The sequence below is a fragment of the Hippichthys cyanospilos genome, chromosome 19 (assembly GCF_059441005.1).
Source record: "Hippichthys cyanospilos isolate Australia breed blue-spotted pipefish chromosome 19, RoL_Hcya_1.0, whole genome shotgun sequence".
In the NCBI taxonomy this organism is placed as follows: domain Eukaryota; kingdom Metazoa; phylum Chordata; class Actinopteri; order Syngnathiformes; family Syngnathidae; genus Hippichthys; species Hippichthys cyanospilos.
The window spans coordinates 15,261,565-15,282,134 of record NC_142387.1 but is presented as its reverse complement, the minus strand read 5'-3'; the positions used below and the strand labels follow the sequence as shown (position 1 = coordinate 15,282,134).

Below are 20,570 nucleotides of genomic sequence, written 5' to 3'. Positions count from 1 at the left end.
AACTAATTAGTGGAATCGGCAACGGACGGCGGCGGAGACGGCGATATTTTTTGACCTTGGCAGAACAAGTGAGACTGAAATACGTGCATCGTTAGACACGGACACCGCCGCGCGCTTCGTTAGTTCATATTAAAATATGATATCATATTTTGGATAGTATTAAAAACAAAATACATTTAAGGTTGTTGTTTTGGTGATTTTATTGGTCCCATTTGGGAATCGATTTTCCCGCGCGCAAGCTAAAAGGATTTTTGCTTTAAAGTTCATGACAAAAGAGTCCTGGGCGCTGTCCCTAATATTTTGGCGGCCTTCATTTGCGACGCGCTTTATTTACAGCCTGCCGGTAAGACACGTAGGCGTAAGTACATTTCACATACTTACTATATGTGAGGTCTTTTTTTAACATTAATCCCATGGATTAAAAAAAAAAAAAAAAAATCAGCTAAAAAACGGATATTGTTTTCACACACTCACTGGCGGAAAAATCCCAAACTTTTTCCAAGGACGAAGACGAAACAATTAGCATGAGCGAGCCAAGCCGACGCGGAGATGCGGGATGAATTAATGGTCGGGCGCCCGCTGACACATTGTCCCTTTATTAGTTTGCCATTAAGGACATCTCGCTATCGATCACGACGTTGCTTCATTATCTCCGCGCCCTCCGCCGTGACTCTTTGTTTGGGAGAAATCAAGGTCGCCTGACCAATGGGAACCACGCGTCGACCGGAACTTAAAAAAAAAAATACAAGAAAAACCCATTCAATATATGCTACTTAAATGAGGATTCCTATTTAATAAATAAATTAATTTAATAAGTACTTCAAATGCAAAATTATATTTATTGAAATGTATACAAAAATTATCGTTTAATTGATATGATTGTTAATTCATAGTGAATTTTCAGTCGCTTCTGGTATCACTAAATCAAATTAAAAGGAGAATTTATATTTAAAAATCAATTAATTTAATGTATGTCATTTAATTTAATTAAGAATTTAACATCATTACAATTTAATAATCAATAAATATTGTGAACAGTTTCAGGTATCAACAAATGCAATTGAATGTTATTCAAATGAGAATTTGAATTTTCAGAACAACATTAATTTGGTGTAATTTAATTTCTTCAAAATGCATATTTGGATGAATTAATTTATTTATAACAAATTGAGTTTTAAGAGGTTTCTGCTATCACCAAATGTAATGCTATTCAAATGAAAACTTATTTTAAATAAATGCATACATTTAATAAAAGTTATTTGATTCAAAACGTATCTTTTAATTTATTTACAAAACCTTTAGCGCTTCTGGCACCATTTATTTAATACATTGATTGAATTTATTTATATATATCTTTCATTTTTATGGTTGTTTTGCTGATACAATGAAGATTTTTTTTTTTATGGAATAAATATTTTTCCTCCTCCAACTGCTATGACATTTTCTAACTTCAGAAAACGGGCGGAACGTATCACCCCCCCTCGGATGATTGCGCAACAGCGGCAATCACAGGTATTATGTCTCCGATTGCCGCTCATTAAAAGTCCATTGACGCTGAAACGGCGGAGTCCCGCCCGCATTCTTTTTGGCAGAGCGCTCGGCGCAAAGCATGCCGGGAACGCCACCGGTGCCGGCAAACAAAATTAGCGGCTCTTTACGCCGACAAACCTAATTAACATCCGGAATCTGACGCCGCACCTGTTCGCCTCCGTCCGGGCCCGGCGGGAGGAAACGGGCTCCCTTCGCCAATTTCGCGCCGTTTCCCGCCTTTGTCAACCGGACGGAAAGCGTTTGGAGCGCGGCCGCGCGGTCCGGAATCTTAACGCGCCGCCGTAATGATGGACGTGGCACCCCTGGGCTAAAAGCTAGCGTGGCGGCAGCCGGCGGCTAGCGTAGCGGCAGCCGGCGGCTAGCTGGCGGCGCGGCGGTCGAGCGGGACGCCGCCCGGGCCGGCGCGACCCCTCATCCCGTCGGCTCGTTATCCGACTTTGACCCTGAGCGGATAAGACGCGGGGACTCTTAAGGACTTTTTTCTTTTCGGGGGATTTGCATCTCATTTGACGCCAATTATTTACGACTAACTTCCTGTGAAGGAACACAACGCGGGAAATGGGAGAGTGCACCTGTCGTTTTTTTTTTTTTTTAAACGATCAAGCTGCTCGTTAGAGCTGAGAAACTTGTAAAACACGGCAAAAAAAAAAATCCGAAACTTTTAATGGACGGATACTCTGATTTCGGTGTGTCAAATACAAAGAAAAACGCCACAGATGGGCGAATGGAAAGGATCGAGGAGTGGTTCTCGCTTTTGTCAATGTTGTACCATGTGTGAGTTTTTTTTTTCCAGCCAAACACATCTAACCAGTGCAAATTTTGGATAAAAAAGAAATAAAAAAGGAAATGACTAAATTATAATTCTTAGGAACAGCATTCGTAGTATTATCACTAAGCATATTTTATTCAGAGACTTCCGACAATCCGGGTGATAACAAAAGAAAGGCATACAATGTTTTGCCAAAAAGACACTATAACCTAACCCTGTTCCAATGAATTTGCTCTTAATTTGAAAAGAAACGTTTTCCCCTCTCTCTATTGAAGTGATCGAAAATATTGATCCTCCACTTCTGCCGCACCAAAAGTCTTATTCAAAACACGTTTGAAATTTAAAGAAGAGCAGCACCAAACGCCGCACCCCCCATTCCGCCCAAAAATATTGACGGGTATACTCGTCAACGGCAGCGAACGGGTTCAAAAGAATTGAACAAATTGTCACGATGTCTGCGCCAGTACAGGACAGTGACTACGAGATGGACACACAAACACACTACAGTGGAGTCTCAGCTCCTCCGTTTATCAGTACAGCACTAATAATAGTCTTTCTTCACGGAAGATAAAGAATATATGCTTGTGCTGGTTGATGTCAACCTTTTCTGGCAGTCTTCTAGATTAGCATCCGGATGTTGAATATGTGTTTTTTTCTTGGGTGGCTGTTGTTGGAATAGGAGCCTGTCTGCTAAGTCACTGGCGGGCTTTATTAAAAGCGGATTTGCAAACCGCTACGTCTAATAAATAGCAGCGCACCCACACAAAGGCTTTTTTTTTTTTTCTTTCGCTTGCATTAAATGACAAAGCTGGCTGGCTAACTGTCTTGATTTTTTTTTTTTTTTTTGGAGGGGGATGCGCTTCGGTATTCTCTTTTTTTTATTACTAATTTTGAGACAAATTTAACTCCTTCAATCCCAATGCCAAATCTTTACTTTTTCTTCAGAGATTTAATGTCAGGTACTTCTATTTTTTCCAATATTTGGCTAAAGAAGGGTCTAAAAAATGGCTGGTGAATTAAGAACTTAATAAAGGGTTCATGAACTAAGAACTAAAGTGATTTTTTTTGAGTACTTAAGTACTTATATAATTCACTACTTTAGGTAACAAAGGACTAAAGTAATCATTTACTTTAGTATCAAGTTACTTGAGTCCTTTCGTTCCTAAAGTGATTACTTTCATAATTATCTATTTGTATTTATATACTTTTACAGTACACTATATTATTTCTATTATAATTATTTACTAGGTAATTATTTAAAATATTGATTACTTTAGTACCAAGAGTGGTTGTTTGAGTACTTAAGTACTAAATTGTTTTATTACTTTAGGTGAAAAGGACAAATCAATTACTTTAGTACCAAATTACTTTAGTCCTTTCGATGCAAATTGATTATTTTCACATTTAATTACAAAGTATCGATTACTTTAGGACCTGTAGTACAAGTGTAATTGTATACTTCGGCACTAAACCTCAGCCAAATACTTGAAAATAATGTATACAAGTACCTGGGATTGAAGGTAATAAGACAAAAAAAAAAAACACGTAAAATCACGTCTTTGGGAGTGAATGAGAAAAGGTTTCCACATTTTTCAGTATTGCAGCTTCAGAGACTGCAGCCTCAGTTAATTTAAAGGATTTCTTCTACACTTACATTTCATTTCTGCGTGAATTGCGTTTGAGTTTTCCGCTTCATTCTTGTATACGACGAAGTACTCAAAGCCTTCGATTTGTATTGCACGTCACCTGACGACACCGCCAATTAAAGCGCAATTAAAACATTTCACGCTGTCACTACTAGGCCATAAAAAAAACCGACATAAAGAGGAGAATAAAACCGCAATAAAAGTGCTTAACCCTCAAAAACTCATCAGCTCGATCTCAACGCGCAATATTTAATCTCCTTGAGTGGCGGGGCTATCGATCGGCGGCGAAAAAGTGCCGAGGACGGCGTGAAACTGTCACGCGCAATTACATTGATTGGATGAGGAAGCCGCCAGCTCCCCAAAGCAAATTTTTGCAATAACTAAAATACTAGCGCTAATTTCCGTTAGCCCATCAATGGCGTTTCACGTGACGTGTTAGCGTTAAGCTAGCGGGCGGTATTTCACGAGAGTGATTCTATCGCGGGCGACGTTCCTCGTCTGCTCGCGCGGGAACAAGTGAAGCGCTTGCTCCTTGGGGCGCGGCCTTTGCTCCCCGTAAACGAGCCAATCAGGCTTGATTAACCTTTAGCGCGAGCGCCGCCGGACACGTTTGTCACGCCTCGCGTTTTTGCACTTTGCTAATGGAAAGAAAAAAAACGGGCCCAGAGAGGCGACGCGAGACGAGTTGCTGCATCAAGACTTTTAATTACTTGGATAACACCAGAAATTTTCGCCATGAAGAATGTGTGTATACCATGAAAGTGAGTACACGCTGTGTATGTATATCGTGAAAATTCTGAGCATGTATATCCTGAAAGTAGTCTGCCATTATTGTGTAAAGCGCAAACGTTGTGATTTTTAGTATACCATGAATGTTGTGCGTGTATACCATGACAGATGAGTATGCACCGTAGATGTATACCATGAAAGATCTGAGCATGTGTATCATGAAAGTAGTGTGCCACTTTTGTGTAAACCGCAAAAGTTGTCAATTTTAGTACACCACGAAAGTTGTGTGTATATACCACGAAAGATGAGTACGCTCCGTGGATGTATACCATGAAAGTTCTGAGCATGTGTATCATGAAAGTAGTGTCCGACTTTTGTGTAAACCGCAAACGTTGTCAATTTTAATACACCATAAATGAACGTTGTGTGTATATACCATGACAGATGAGTATGCACCGTAGACGTATACCATGAAAGTTCTGAGCATGTGTATCATGAAAGTAGTCTTCCATTTTTTGTGTAAAAGTTGTGAATGTTAGTATGACGTGAATTGTGTGCGTGTATACCATATTGTGAAAGTTGTCAATGTGTGTGTAAGAAAATGTGGGTGTAAACCACTAACATTGTATATTTTAGTATACTATACAAGTTGTGTTTGTACACTATGATTTGTTTGTCAGTATAGGGCGAAGGTTGTGTGTATACCGTAATGTGAAAGTGTGTTATGAGCTTGTATGTGTTGAAACTACTAAAGTTGTGTATGTTAGTATATGATAGAATGTGTGTATACGATACTGTGGATGTTCAGGTGTCCATACTGTAAAATTGTGTGTGTACCGTGGAAGTCGTGCATGCGTGTGTGTTTGTGTAAACCACAAAAGTTGTGTATTCCAGCATATAATCAAAGATGTGTGTGTATACCACATTGTGAAAGTTGTGAATGTGTGTATGTAAACCACAAACATTGTATATTTGAATATACTATGAAAGTTGCGTTGGTACTATATAACAGATTTGTCAGTGTGAATAAAAATTGTGTGTCTATACTGTGAAATGTGTGTGTTACATATATGTGTGGAGACTTATGTATTTTAGTATACTATAAAGTGTGTACACTATACTGTAGCGTGAAAATAGTGTGTATGTGGGTTAAGTATTTTAGTATACTACAAAATTTGTGTACACTATACTGTAGCGTGAAAATAGCGTGAAAATTGTGTATTTTAGTATCACATGAAAGGTGTGTGTGGTGGGTATACATAACGGCTTTGTGTACGTGTTTCTAAATTGAAGTGTGTGTATACCATTATGTTAGTGAACTTTGTGTGTATATTGAGCGGAAAGTGTGGCTTTGTACAGTTTAAAGTGTTTGTGTTGTGCGTCTACAAGGAAATGTGTGTGTTGACGTACTTAACGCAAGTTGCGTTGCAGCAGGTATGTTTCTACGACAGCTTTTCCATCTGCCCGCTGAAGGTGACGTTGAAGGTGACAACGCTTGGCTGCAGTACACGTGTTTGTCCACTAGGACTCCCGTCGGGCCAAGGTTGCGGCTGAACATCTGGCCAATTGGCGGAAGGCGACATCCGTAGACGTTCCTCATCCAGCTGGAAGGATTGAAGTGAGACAAAGCCATCCAAAAAGGGGAGGGGGGGGGGGGGTCTTGGAAGAGGAGAACGGCGGCGTACGATTTCCGTGCCGAGCGCGGCGAACAGTTGCTCGGCTCGCCGACTTGATTGTTGCGCGGATGAATGAAGTGAGGCCATCCAGATGCGAGGCGTTTGTTCTCCTCGCGCGCGCTTTGGAAACGTCTCGGCGCAAGCGCCGCGACGACAACTGAGCGGGCCGAGTACCGAGCCAAGGAGGATCCGAGGGGGAGGGGCTACACGGTCGTGGAGAACATTCTGGCTTTTATTGGAGGCGCGCTGAAGGTAATGGTTGCTGTCACGCTTCCAGTGATGGGCGCTTACGAAAGGTCAAAGGCTTGAACGGCGCCGCTTTAGCCGCTAAATGAAGATTTATTGCGCTCGGCGCTAAATAACGCCGCCAATCGGGATACAGTAAACCCCTTTTCTCTGATGTACCAATTCATTTTAAAATCGTTTTACTGCCCCTACATAATTTAATCAATTGAAAACGTTTTTTTGAAACGTGGGTAAGGGTTAGCGCCACAACAATACGATAACGTACTCTATCATATATTCTTTATCCGCTGCAAAGAATGACAAGTATTAGTGCTGTATTGATGACCTGGGAAAGAGCAGAGAGGCTTCAATGGACATTGCATCTGTCTGCCTGGCTTGTACTGCCCCCAGGTGGCCAACATGGGCAACTGTATAGTCCAAAATATAGTCCAGTACAAAATTAGATTTAAATAGTAATAAACATAACATTTTTTTTTGGGACTATACGATGTTGGATTTTTTTTTCGCCCATGTCCATTGTTCGTCAAACAATTTGTGAGTTTTAATGATAAAATTTCGGCCTGATTCCAACACTTTCTCCTTGAACTCAGGACTACCAAACATTTTTTTTTTTTACTTGAGTAGAGCTCAGAAAAAAAAAGAAGCGTATTGCACAAATAGACTGCAGGAAGTCAACTCGCCGTAATGGGAATGGAAATGCGCGGCCGCCATGGCGTCACGTTTTGTTTGGAGCGCCACTGCGAGTGTCAATTTGAGCCTTTCCTGCTGGCGAGCCTCTAATGACGCCGCCGGATGGACCGAGAGACTCGGTAAACGGGATGCTTTTGATTCCCCGGCGGCGCAAACTCTTAAATCCGACTTCATCTTGATGGCGCCATTGGAAACGTCAGCTCCGATTGTTTGTCAGCGCCCGCCGCAGCGCTTGACAATCTGCGCTACGTGAAGGCACTTGCCAGACATTCTTTTCAAACGGAGAGCAAATTAACTGGAACATGAAGCAACTTATTGGTGCGTTTTTGTATATATATATATATATATATATATATATATATTCTATTTTTTTTTGAGCAAAGGGTTTCTCCAGGCATGATTTAAGTGACTTCACTGGCAACACACTGGACCAAATGCAGAGAAAAACCTGCGGCTCTTCCATTAAGGCCCGAGCTCCACGGGCGACACTTCAAAGAAAGGTTAAAAAAAAAGGGAAAAGTGGAACTGGGTGAGGTGGGCGGCCCGAGAGCGGAGGAGAAAGCCATCAAATGATTTCCGGGTAGCCATCAAAAGTGCGTTTGGTGTTAATGCGAGAGCTGAAAGCAATTACGAGCGGCGAGCTGTCCATCAAAAATGACTGGCGACTTGTGGCGGCAAAGCGTTGCCAATAGCCTCAAATGGGAATTTATCTTTAGGAGTTGAGGTTTTTTTTTCTCCCTCCGTTCTTTCATTCCGGGACAAAAAGTGCAGCCGCAGCATTATTAGAATGCGGCGCTCCTGCAGAAAGGCATTAAAAATTGATTGCGCATCCGCTGAGTCCTTATAGTGGTCATCTTTGTGCAATATTGCTATTGCCGCACACTTTCACTTCCTTACACACACACACACACACACACACACACACACACACACACACACATTTCTTGATACAATGTATATATATATATATATATACATATATATACATATATATATATATATATATATATACATACATACAGTATATAGATATATGATATGATATGAAAAACTATTTTTTAACTTAAAGTCAAGCAAAACAAACAAAATAAAAAAATACATATAGATAGATATAATAGATATAGATATATACACACATACATACATTCACACAAAAATCCATAATGATTGAACTGGCAGTGGATGAGACATTAATGTTAAAAAAAAGTCCTCGAAATGTGTTTCGAATACCTCCGACGTATTTTTCCAAAAGCTAGCGAGCTACAGTACGACAATCATTAGCATACTGGCGCCATTTATATTTTTGAAAGCTCTTTAACTTCTGCGGTGACTCGTCCAAGGTCGCCGTTTGATTTGTAAGCGCTCTGACATGGGCCATCACTTTAATTGGACTTAAGTGCGAGATTTCTCCCTCTCCCATCACCTCCATTAATCCTAACTTGTTGGCCGTCTGTTTGCTGGAGTTGGGAAACGACGGTCGGGCAAAGGATTGCAATTGACACGCTAACTCGGACGGCTCGCCCCGCGGGAGACGCCGTCTTTTAGGAATGCTGATCGGATCGGAAAGGACCAGCGAAGCGGTAAAGCACGCCCGAGCATGGATTTCCTCATTTAAGAAAATCAACAACTAAAAAAGTCCGAGCAAAATTCAATAGTAGTAGCTTCATGCTAAAATAGCATTGAAAACCTCGTAGACAGGCTAGCAGAATTAGCATTGAAGTTACTGCAATCGAGGCCCCTTAGCTTAATTCTAATGCATAATGTGAAAAGCCATAGACGGCCTAAGAAAATGAGCTTCGACGCTCATGGATTTACATTTACTAAAAAAACACTTTTATAGTATTCCTAAGTGACTTTTGTCAATCTTTTGCAATCAACAAATTGGATAACATTGTAAAACACTTTGAGGAAAAGGAAAAAATAAAAGACTCACCAAAATAAGAGGCATCAAGTATTTGCGCTGTTTTTTCATCTCACTGGCTTCCCTGTAAAAAATAAATAAATAAATAAATAAATAAACATTGTATACATCTATAAACATTAAAATGTTCATGGGAAAATTTTTGGGGGGGGGTTCAGTCAAATTTAGATGCTTGTAAATGTGATGTAAAAAAATTACTTAAAACACTAATTATTTGAATATGTGTGTGTGTGTACACATACATATACTGTATACAGTGCACATATACATACATTTATACACATATACATGACGATTGATATGCATTTTTGAAAAGAAACAAAAAACAAACAACAAAAATGAGTGATACCGTAAAAGGTGATGCACAAAGTGGTGAGGTAAGACGATATACGCTCGCGTTATTGTTGATGTTGCAACTTTTGAAGGTTTTTAATTTCCCCCCAACATTTACGCTAACCTATCTGAAAGCAATATTTTTCCACGCGTCGGCGCTTTGACCCAATATCTTTTGAGTTCTGTTTCCCGGTAAATCGGATTCTTCCTTTGAAATCTGAACCTGCCGAAAGAGAAATTCAAAAGCGGGAAGAAAAAAAAAAGTAAAAATCTCAAATATGCAGAGGGATGCGGTAAATATATTTTATGCTTTGAGTGACGACGAATAGAAAAATTCCGTTTGACAAAAGAGGAAGTGACAATAACCCCGTGGCCTCGGCGAAGGTCTCGGCTTTCTTTTCAACTCGTCTCGTTTTCGTTTTGTTTCGTTTCGTTTTCTCCCCGTCTCGCCGTCCGTCCTTGGCAGACGGCGGCCCTCGGCCCGGTGACAAAAGGTAAACGCGGAGAATAAAAAAGGCAAAAGCACGTCTGGCGAGTCATTGCCATGCCGCTACTCGCTCGCGTCGCTGGAAAAATCCAATCGACCTCCGCCTTCGCGGCTAACGACGAGGGTGCCGACGCTCTTTAAAGACACCTTGATGAATACGGGACACCCGACTACTTATCTCGTCGTTCAGTGCCATTGACGTTCATGGGCGTCAAAGACTGACTTTTACTGATAACTGTGGATTGTCTCGCAACTGTAGGAATTACTGCAGGAAGTCGGATCTCCTGGGCTGGATTAGGAGTAAAGGTCTCAACATTGCCACTGGGATCTCAGTAGCAAGAGTTGGTGTCAGAAGTTGGATCCCGTGCGTTGAATTTGAGGACCAGAATGAAATGATGCAGTTGAGAGGCACTCATTTCAGAATTTGGATGACTAGGATGAATGGCAGGAGTGGTGTCAGAAGTGGGATCCTCCTGGTGGATGGGATTGAAACATTAGGATGGGCAACTAAAAACACCATTTTGAGGATCGGGACCATCTCTAATGGCGTCTTCTTGTAAATGGCAGGAATCAGGACCACCTCTACGGGGATCTCCTTGTTGATGGAAGGAATTGGCATCAGAAGTGGATCCCCTGTATTGGACCAGGAGACTAGTGGTGCAGGGAGACATCTCAAATGCAAAATCCTGGATCGGTTCCAGCCAGATCTCCTTGTGAATGGCAGGAATCCCGGACCACCTCTACTGGTGGGATCTCCTTGTGAATGGAAGGAATTGGCATCAGAAGTGGGATCACCCGTGTTGGACCAGGAGATCAGCTGTGCAGCGATGCACCTCAAAAACAAGATCCTGGATCACCTCCAACCAGATCTCCTTGTGAATGACAGGAATCAGTGTCAGAAGTGGGATGACCTGTGCTGGACCAGGAGACCAATGGTAGAGAGAGATGAACCTCTCATGCAAAATCCCGGACCATCTCCAATGAGATCTCTTTGTGAATGGCAGGAATTGGTGTCAGAAGTGGGATCCCTCGGGTGGATTAGAAAACAAACCCTTTTGAGGATCCTAGAACAATCTCCAGTGGATTTTCCCTATGAACTTTAGGTATCAGAAGCGGGATCCTTTGTGTTGATCCGGCTTCTGGTTCACAGATATATTTCGTAGCAATACTTTCATATCATTTGAAAAGCAGTACACATTTATGTGCAGTGCTTTTTTTGTGGAATCCCGACCTTTAAATGGCAAATTTAAATATTTGCCGACTTTTCTTTTGTCGATGTAATTGGAGTTATTAATTGAATAATGTTCATATCGGTGGTCAGTGTCAATCACAGCTCAGTCATCGACCGGTGCTGCAAAGTGGCCCCGAGCCTCTCTCGAATAATTATGGATCCTCTGGCGCTTTTTCTTAATTAGCAGGAAAGCTGGCAGTTCATCATCATTATTCTTTTCGAGCGTTACGCTATTCCCTGAGACTGTGCAAAAGGTCGAGGATCTTGCGTGTCGTGATAAGAAGCCATCCGAGATAAGCGCCGAAGGCCTGAACCCGCGCACAAAATGTGATTGTTGAAGGGGGGTTTTTGAAAGACTGGAATTTGTGTTCATTGCGTCTTCTGAGATCTCTGCCCAAAGTGGAATCTCATACGGACGGAATATCTATGTCGGGATCCTGGCCTATTTTCACAGCGATCTCCAGAAGAACAGCAGGAACTGGTGTCAGAAGTGGGAACCTCAGGCATAGTGCCTTGGGAGGGAAATGAGTTGAGAGAGGCCTTTTCAGGATGAGCATCTCCACGAAAACCCATTGGCAGTTTCCTCATGTGATACCTTTCGGGACCTTGGACTAACTCCACTGAGTTTAGAAGGAACGGGTGTTAGAAGTGGGATCCTCAGGCGGACTGGCTTGGGAGACTAACAAGAGATGAGTTGTGACCCCTTTTCAGGAAGCGAAATGGGATCCATTGGGCATATTCCTCATTTGAGAGCCACATTTCAGAGAACTTGGACTAACTCCACTGAGATCAGCAGGAACGGGTGTTAGAAGCGGGATCCTCGGGTGTACTGGCTCGGGAGACTGAGAACCGAGTTGTGAGACCTTTTCAATAACTGAAATGGGATCCATTGGGCATAGTCCTCATTTGAGAGCCACATTTCAGAGAACTTGGACTAACTCCACTGAGATCAGCAGGAACGGGTGTTAGAAGCGGGATCCTCGGGTGTACTGGCTCGGGAGACTGAGAACTGAGTTGTGAGACCTTTTCAATAACCGAAATGGGATCCATTGGGCATAGTCCTCATTTGAGAGCCACATTTCAGAGAACTTGGACTAACCCCACTGAGATCAGCAGGAACGGGTGTTAGAAGCGGGATCCTCGGGTGTACTGGCTCGGGAGACTGAGAACTGAGTTGTGAGACCTTTTCAATAACCGAAATGGGATCCATTGGGCATAGTCCTCATTTGAGAGCCACATTTCCACTGAGATCAGCAGGAACGGGTGTTAAAGGCAGAATCCTCAGAATCGGTGTCAGAAGTGGGATTCTTATGTTGATTATTTTAGGACATTGGAATGAGACATGATACTGGACCATCTTCAACAGGATCTTCCATTAAGACACACAGATGTCAGAAGTGGGGACTAGATGTTGCACGTTCATAGAATTCTTGTGCTTCAGCTTGATTTCCTGGACTGTTTTTTAACGGTGTGGCTCATTCTTAAGTCCGACAGCGACAAAAGAAATAAAGCTCGTTAGCGTGTCTCCGAATGACAGGAAGTTGAGAAAATGAGTACTAAATATATGTCGTCGTCAGCCGTATTTCTTCCGACGCACGGTACGAGATGAAAAAAAAATGGCATTGAGATGCAAATGTTTGTTGGTCGTGAACGCCGTCTAACATCGTCTCGTTGCCGCCGCGCTAATCGGACGCTCGTCACGTCGCTTTTCGCCTCATTAGCATATTTGAATATTCAATGTCTCCTTGAGACAACAAACTGATGACAATGAAATGATAAGTGGAAGTCACAATTGTTGGGGTTTTTTTTTGTCTAGAACAGCCAAATGAAAGTGAGCCATCATTCATAAGCTATTTATTCAAAATATGAAGCAAAAAGGGATCGCAAGCATGTTGCGATATTCATTTCCGACGCCAAAGTCGGAGTTAGCGAAATGAGATTTTGTTCACTCATCCAAGTAAACAACGATTCATTTATTAGTTACAAAGTTCTATAGTTTATGAGTTTGCGATTAGCTAGCTTTTTTCTTGGTTATTGTTTAGTGGTTAGAAATGTCGCTGCCAAAAAATACCTCTTAAAAAAATTAAACCACCGAAACGCCGTTTTGTGTCCCTTTTTTGGACATGTTCTGCTCACAGTATTTTACCCAAGGGGGGGGGCACACTCCTGCTAGTGTGATAACTAAGTGGTCGTGCAATGTTGAACTTTGACATGTCAGCATCAGGGTGAAATTTCAGCTCCATGCCGTCTTTCAATGCTTTCACTTTTGCTGTGAAATGCATTTAATGTAAAGATCAAAGGATTGGACCGAATACCGCATAAGCGTGTGGTGCATTTATTCAAGTGTGGAAAGTTTTAAAATAGCGAAAACATTTTCAAAACGGTTTGTAACTCAAAAATACATCGACTAAATATTATCAATCCCAAAATGTCTTCTGGGATATAAGCTTGAGCTCAATCGGGTATCGGGTGTGGAAAAGCGAGCCCCCGGAACACTGCCGAGCACGCGCGATCCCGGCGCGGCCGACAAACTCTCGTCCCTTCTGATGCGAGCCGACAGGGCGCCCACTTAGGCGCCGGGATGCCCGACTAGATATCGTCTGGGCCGCGTGACGAACGGATCCTCGCTTTGTCTTTGACGGGCTCACTCGTCCTGATTATTTTCCGATCCCCGTTAAGTTTGAGCCGGAAATGTCAACTTTGGTTCCGTGCGGGGGTCGCTCGCGAGTCTGCGGAGATGGACGTCACCTGCCATCCCGAGAAGCTAATGGCGGCAATATCGTCGGCGAGCAACTATTAGCGAAAACGGCGCGGTTATTTATTCATGCGGCCGGCCCAGATTGACTTCTAGCGGAATTGTCTCGCCGGGATAAAGTGTCACCGAGCAGGTGACGCATGAATAAAGAAACAGAAGGCGAGGACGGCGGAGGCACGCCAGCGCAGGATGAAACGAGGATTTTACAAGATAAATAAATAAATAAATAAAGGGGGTTGGTGAAAAGGGAACAGCCAACCCGACGAGCGGGAACGCCACGTTGAAGTCAGCGCATGTGAAGGCGCCGTGGGAATACAAACGAGGGAGGGCTGAGAGAACTGAGAACGCGGATCCTTGGATCCCATCAGCCAGCGCGACTCCGGGGATTTGCCGGGAAGGATTCGAGGCCGCTAACTTGGGAGCGAACGCCAAGCTCTTGCCAGAGAAGACGAATCGGGAAGCGCCGCTCTACCGAGACGAGACATCGTTAGTAATGCTGCGGGCGGCCCTCGCGTTCCCCTTTTCGTCTCCGCTCTTCAGGAAGACTCAATTTCGGCGCCATTGGCTGGCGTAGGCGAAAATGCCTGACAATTTACAGAAGCTCATTTGGAGAAATTACCCATCAACCCTTGGATTCCGCGTACTGCGTTGCGGTCTGCAAGACTGGAAAAATCCAGTCCCCGCCGTTCGCCGGGATCGATTCAGAGTTCGGTTCAGAAAGCACCAAACGGGAAAAAGAACCTGATCCACATTTGGATTTAGAAAGAAAAAGCGCTTTCGGCGGACAAGATCGTCTTCTCTTTTGCCGATTGGTCGTATGAAGCTAAAAGTGGACGCCTCTCCTTCTCTCACGATCGGTTGCGTGCATAAAAACGTGCCCGCGTGGTCGTATAAGACGACTAAACCGAATTCTGGTCATTATAAGTGCAAAGATTCTTTAGGGAGAAAGCCATTTTGAAAAAGGCGCGATTGTATTTTGATGTCACAAGTTTACTCGATGAGGTTGGGGTATAACTTAAGATGGGCAGCTGCTTTAGAACACAAGCGGTGAGAACCAGGACGAATTTCTCTCTACATTACTGCAGTAGAGGAACACGGGACTAACGGGAAGCCTTCACCCTTCAAACGGAGAGTCGGTCAGGACCGCTAATTGCATTTTAGGTGATTGATTAGTGTGTCAATACACATAAATGATTAAAACAAATAGTGTAAACACTAAAGTCAGGGGTAGACACTCACGATTTTTGTCAAATTCACACGAATTAAAGTAAAAAAGGGGAGGGGTCGTCTTATAAGCGAGGTCGTTATACTTGGAAAAATACGCTAAGTCATTTGATGTGACTTTGTGAATCTGTCTTTTTTTACAGATGTTTTCTTCAAATATCTGCCTCAAATCAAAATGGCTGACTTCCTGTTCAATTCTGGAACTGGGTCCTGGGACTTTATCATACCCCCTGTAATGGCAGCCATGGCTACCCAATTTCATGTTGATTGATGAAACTGGTGTTATAGGATCAATTCTTTTTTCCGGGAGATTCACTGAGAAAGATTTTTCATCAAAAACGGGCGGGGGGAAAAATAGCTTTGAGTACGTGTGATTTGAACGGGTGTGAACACCGCAGGACTCGAGGAAACAATTTATTTTCACAATTTACTCGTCAGTTTGTCGCCCATGAACCATTTGTGTTGCCATAATAGGAAAAGTGTGAAAAAAAAAGCCTTGCTGTTGTTGAATGAGGCCGACGACAAGCAACGGGAGATAAGATTAAACGGCTCTTTCTATTTGCTGCAAAATGTTGCCGGGCTCAAATGGGGAAAAAAAAAAAAAATCGATCCAAAGCGCGCCTTGATTTATACTCCGGCGCTTCCTTGCGTGACTTGGGTGTCCCGGACCCAACGGGGTGACCTCTACCTGCCGCTACGTTAATGAGCGAGCGTTGGCGTCCTGGCCGAGGGGCGTCGTCGGCTCCAAAATAAAGCCGGGGTGCCTTAACGGCTTCCGTTCGGGGAAGTCCGAGCGCTCTCGAGTATCGGCGTCGAGCCGTAAATACCAAGGTCGCCGGCAAAGTCGTGCGTCGGGGCTAAAATAAAAGTGCTAGAGGCCGTTTGTCAGCGCAAGGCGTTATTGCATTATGGCGGCCGAGCGCCAAACGACGTGCCCTGATGACTAACATCCGATGAGCGTCGCACGGCTCCCGTGAGGCCAAATCTGGATTGGACCGGTGTCCCAATCCTGCGTGCCAACTACAGCGCACCCCATGATCCAGTGGTTTTCAAATGGGGGTACGGGTACCCCAGAGGGTACTTTTTAAAGAAAACCAACAAACATGAGAAAATCCTTCACAGATAATTATTGAATGAATGAAATGTTTCATGAATATATAAGTTGATAAAACATATTTGATGTTCAGTAGGTTATTCAATTTATTTTAAAAACACAGCTTATTACATTTATTATGATGATTATTTTTATTATACTAGAATGGTTCGCCCCAATTTGCCATGTATCACCTCGTTACCAAATTAATCATTTTGTGAAGACGTCTCTACTATGATCTCAAAAGAGGACACGAAGTTGTGTATTTTTCTGTGGACAAATATTTATAAGGATATGAGAACAGGCCTGACACTTTATGATTTTTTTTTAATTACTTATTAATAAGGGAATTTATTTTTTTGAACAGATCCCTACTGTAATCCCAAAAGGGGAGGCTCTATGTTTAATATTTTTCTGTGGATAAATATTTATATAAACATGTTTCTTTTTGAGAACAGGTCTGACACTATGCTGATTATGTTCTGTGGACATGTATTTATTAATAAGGAAGTTATTTCTTTTGGATAACAGATCTCTACTGTAATCCCAAAAGGGGACGCTACATGTTGAATATTTTTCTATGGACAAATATTGACTTAAAATCATTTGTTTTTGAGAACAGTTCTGACACTTTAGATTACATAGAGATTTGATTACAGTCTGATGCCGATTTATGGCCGAAAAAAATACAGAATAAATTCCAAAATTATAGGGAATAAAATAACGTTCCGACCCCATAACAGCGTGTAAAGTACGGTTTGTTGGATGCTGACGATATTGTTGGAGAGTTTGATTCTTGCATTTTCCACTCACTTCGTATTGGAAAAAGCTTTAGCCAGCAATCTCCAGGTGTCAGAGCCAAAGCCATGTCAACGCCATTTGCGTAGTAATAAAATGTTCTGCCGGGCCCTATCTGCCGGGCCGCTTGTGCTAATCTGCCATAAAGATGACCTTTGATGGCGCCGACAGCTTCTCGGGGCCGTCGGCGTGGTAATCCTTCGCCTCTTATCTGCGCTCGCTCTGATGTCGACTTAAGTCTTCTTCGGAATCGGCAACTTCTTATTCAAAAGCGCCGCGGCGCGCTGAGCGTTTAACAGTGGAACGCTTAAAAGGATCGTTCGCTTTACGCGTGTCGCTTGTTAGTAATCCTTTTCGGGAGGATCGCCTTCAAGACGTCACTCGGGGTACGGTGCCGGCCTTCTACGGACCGTGGGAAGAAATAAATAAATAAATAAATAAGAGTCAATGGCAAGGGACCACTTGGCGAAGAAAAGATCACGGTTACAGCGACCCAAAAAGAAGCGATATTGAAGACGGTTCAGTTTTCACTGTATTTTTTATGAAATTCACTGTTTGTTTTAGATGTTTGTTTTCAAATAAATATATATAAACATATACATATATAAATATACATATATAAATATATATATATAAACATATATACATATATAAATATATAAACACACACACACACACACATACATATATATATATACATATATACATATATATATATATATATTTGCATATGTTAGAGCGCATATCTCAATGTGTCACTGGAAAAGCGAAGCCAACACTGCAGAGGGCAGCAAAGTGTCAAGGTGACAGTTGAAGGCCGTCCCGGGCAGCTGCCGGCTCGGCAGAAGATAGCGCGAGGCGCTAACAACACGCCCACGCCATATGCTACGCTCATTAGTCGCTTAATGAGTGTACAAATCATCGGCGTGTCTGTAACGGGCGGGGAGATGTGACGATATACTTTGGGCTCACCTGGAGCAGATGGCTCGGCGTTATCTAAATAGAGCAGTCTTTGTTTGACATACAGCGGCGGTGCCTTGACTTATGAGTTGAGTTTGTTTTCGCAATTGAAATGTTGTCTTAAGCTATGTTTGCCCATTGAAATGAATGGTAATGCCATTAATCCGTTCGGGATGCCCCTCGTTGTATTACAACAGTTATTCCACCATGACTTTGAGCTATTTCTTCTGATGTGAGCATCTTGGCCACCAGGGAGCAGTAATAAATACATTGTAAAACCACACGATAATAAAAACAAAAAAGACTGTCTTCTAAACTCAGGAAATGAGATGTTAATTCTTTAGCCAGTGAGTGCGCAATGCATTGTCTGTCTACATGTGTTGCTGCCCTATTTGTGTTCAAATCTCAATTGCTCCTAGTCAATCTCACATAGTTTGGTTGAAGTGTAATTTTGTTTGGTTTGTCAATACGGACACCTCGTATACGGAAATCGCGCAACCGCTCCTGGGAATAAAGCGAACTTTTTCAACTTTTTGGGCAGCGCCGATGCATGACTCAGCATTGCTTTTGACGCAATCTCGCTGAACCGCGACTTGCCTTATCACGGGTTTTTCGGCATGTGTGTGTGTGTGTGTGTGTGAGCGTGTCTCATTGAGAGATGGAGGACTTTCGGGTTGTAATGTTCCGATTCGGTCCCGGTAGGAAGTGACAGCGGCTGTAAAGCATGGGGGGGCAGGATTAATGTGTGCAGGGGGAAATAGCAGAGTAATAAAAGAACACACACACACACACACACACACACACAGGGGCGTTTAAAAGTGCGATCCACTTTGTCTGGTTGAAGTGACGTGACGTGTGCGCTCACCTCCTCTTCCTCCCACTCGCTACATCCTCACGTTTCCCCCGAGAGCACTTCCTGAGCCAGTGAGTGAGCAGGGAACTTTTCGGAGAAGAAATAAGACGTTCTTCCAAGAAATCAAGCGTCTCCGTTTGAAGTTGGCGGGCTACTCTTCTCCGGGTTACAAACGTTGCGGGCCCACCGGCGCTTAAGTGGAAATCTGCCACATAAAAAATAAAAAGACGTATGAACAAACTGCCGCCGGTTTCATACCTCGTGCGTGCTTTAAACCTTTTACGAGACACTTTTGAAAGTCCTACGGCGCCGCTTCTTGTTCTCCTGCTGTTTTAAAGGCGAGACAATTGTATAATATCACTTGGAGAAGATTCAAAGACGACAACTCCATCAGTTCTGCAAATAACTTCCAATTGAAAGCTCTGACATGAATTGTTGGGTTAATTTAGCATCTCCTGCTAGCATAATGCTAATATTAACCGGAACATTTCAAAGACGGGCTAGCAAAACTATATTGCGTTGCCGCTACGGGATGTTGGATTGCTTACGTTGGGATGTGATACATCAAATTCCGACGTTAACTTCTCCCATTGTCAGTTTCTCCTGGTAGCATGATGCTAACATTTAACGGAACATTTCAAAGACAGGCTAGCAAAAATATATTTCCGCTACGGGATGTTGGATTGCGTACGTTGGGATGTGATACATCGAGTTCCAACATTTGCTTCTCCTGTCGTGTTACCACACTGTCAGTTTCTCCTGCTAGCATAATGCTAACATTAACCGGGACGTTTCAAAGACAGGCTAGCAAAAATATATTGCTGCTACGGGGTGTTGGATTGCGTACGTTGGGATGTGATACATCGGGTTCCAAAGTTTACTTCTCCCGTCGTGTTACCACACTGTCAGTTTCTCCTGGTAGCATGATGCTAACATTTAATGGAACATTTCAAAGAGGAGCTAGCAACAATTTTGCCTTGCCGCTACGGGATGTTAAATTGCGTATGTTGGGATGTGATACATCGGGTTCCGAAGTTTACTTCTCCCGTCCTGATCACGCACTGTCAGTTTCTTCTGCTAGCATAATGCTAACATTTAACGGAACATTTCAAAGAGGGGCTAGCAAAAATATCGCGCGCCGCTACGGCAAAAGCCAATAAATGTTGTGGGGAGCATATAGTTCCCCGTAGTTTTCTTTTGTAAAGAAAGAGCTCTAGTTTCGCCAAAACAGAAATGTCGAATTTCACTTGACAATTTTTTTTTTTGTAAATGTCTTTCTCCTGTTAGCTTCATTCTAACAAAACGGAGCATTGTTAACAGGCTAGCAAAAAAATTGCGACGTCAACTTCAGTTGACATCACCACACGTACCAAATGATCAGAACACGGGGAGCCCCATTGGCTAAAAGATGAATCCGTTTCTTTTGGGAAAGCGGGCGTTAGCGGACGGGATTCTACCATTTGAATTCTTGAAACGAGCGAAGTGTGTGACAGCGTGACTCATGCGGCAGATATGTATACTATATTTATCCAGACGCGGCAGAGGTAATTCCGCTGGATGGCACGTGCTCGAGTAAGTCGTTCATCCTTGAATAAGTCATGACGCCGC

At 42.8% G+C, this 20,570-nt stretch overlaps 1 protein-coding gene across 2 annotated transcripts in view; it reads right to left on the bottom strand.

Annotated features, from left to right (window-relative positions):
* LOC148408085 (RNA-binding Raly-like protein) overlaps positions 1-19,111 on the bottom strand; it is a 70,742-nt gene extending 51,631 nt beyond the window's left edge. The window contains exons 1-3 of one of the 2 annotated variants that reach the window (XM_088441893.1): positions 18,975-19,111; positions 9,241-9,292; positions 6,106-6,299 (exon numbers count right to left, since the gene is read on the bottom strand). In XM_088441893.1, coding sequence (XP_088298019.1) covers positions 6,106-6,295 — 190 coding nt within the window. In that variant the 5' untranslated portion in view covers positions 6,296-6,299; positions 9,241-9,292; positions 18,975-19,111. The remainder of the gene's footprint in view (positions 1-6,105; positions 6,300-9,240; positions 9,293-18,974) is intronic. The other variant, XM_088441894.1, reaches the window with a different exon arrangement.
* Positions 19,112-20,570: the final 1,459 nt, after the last annotated feature.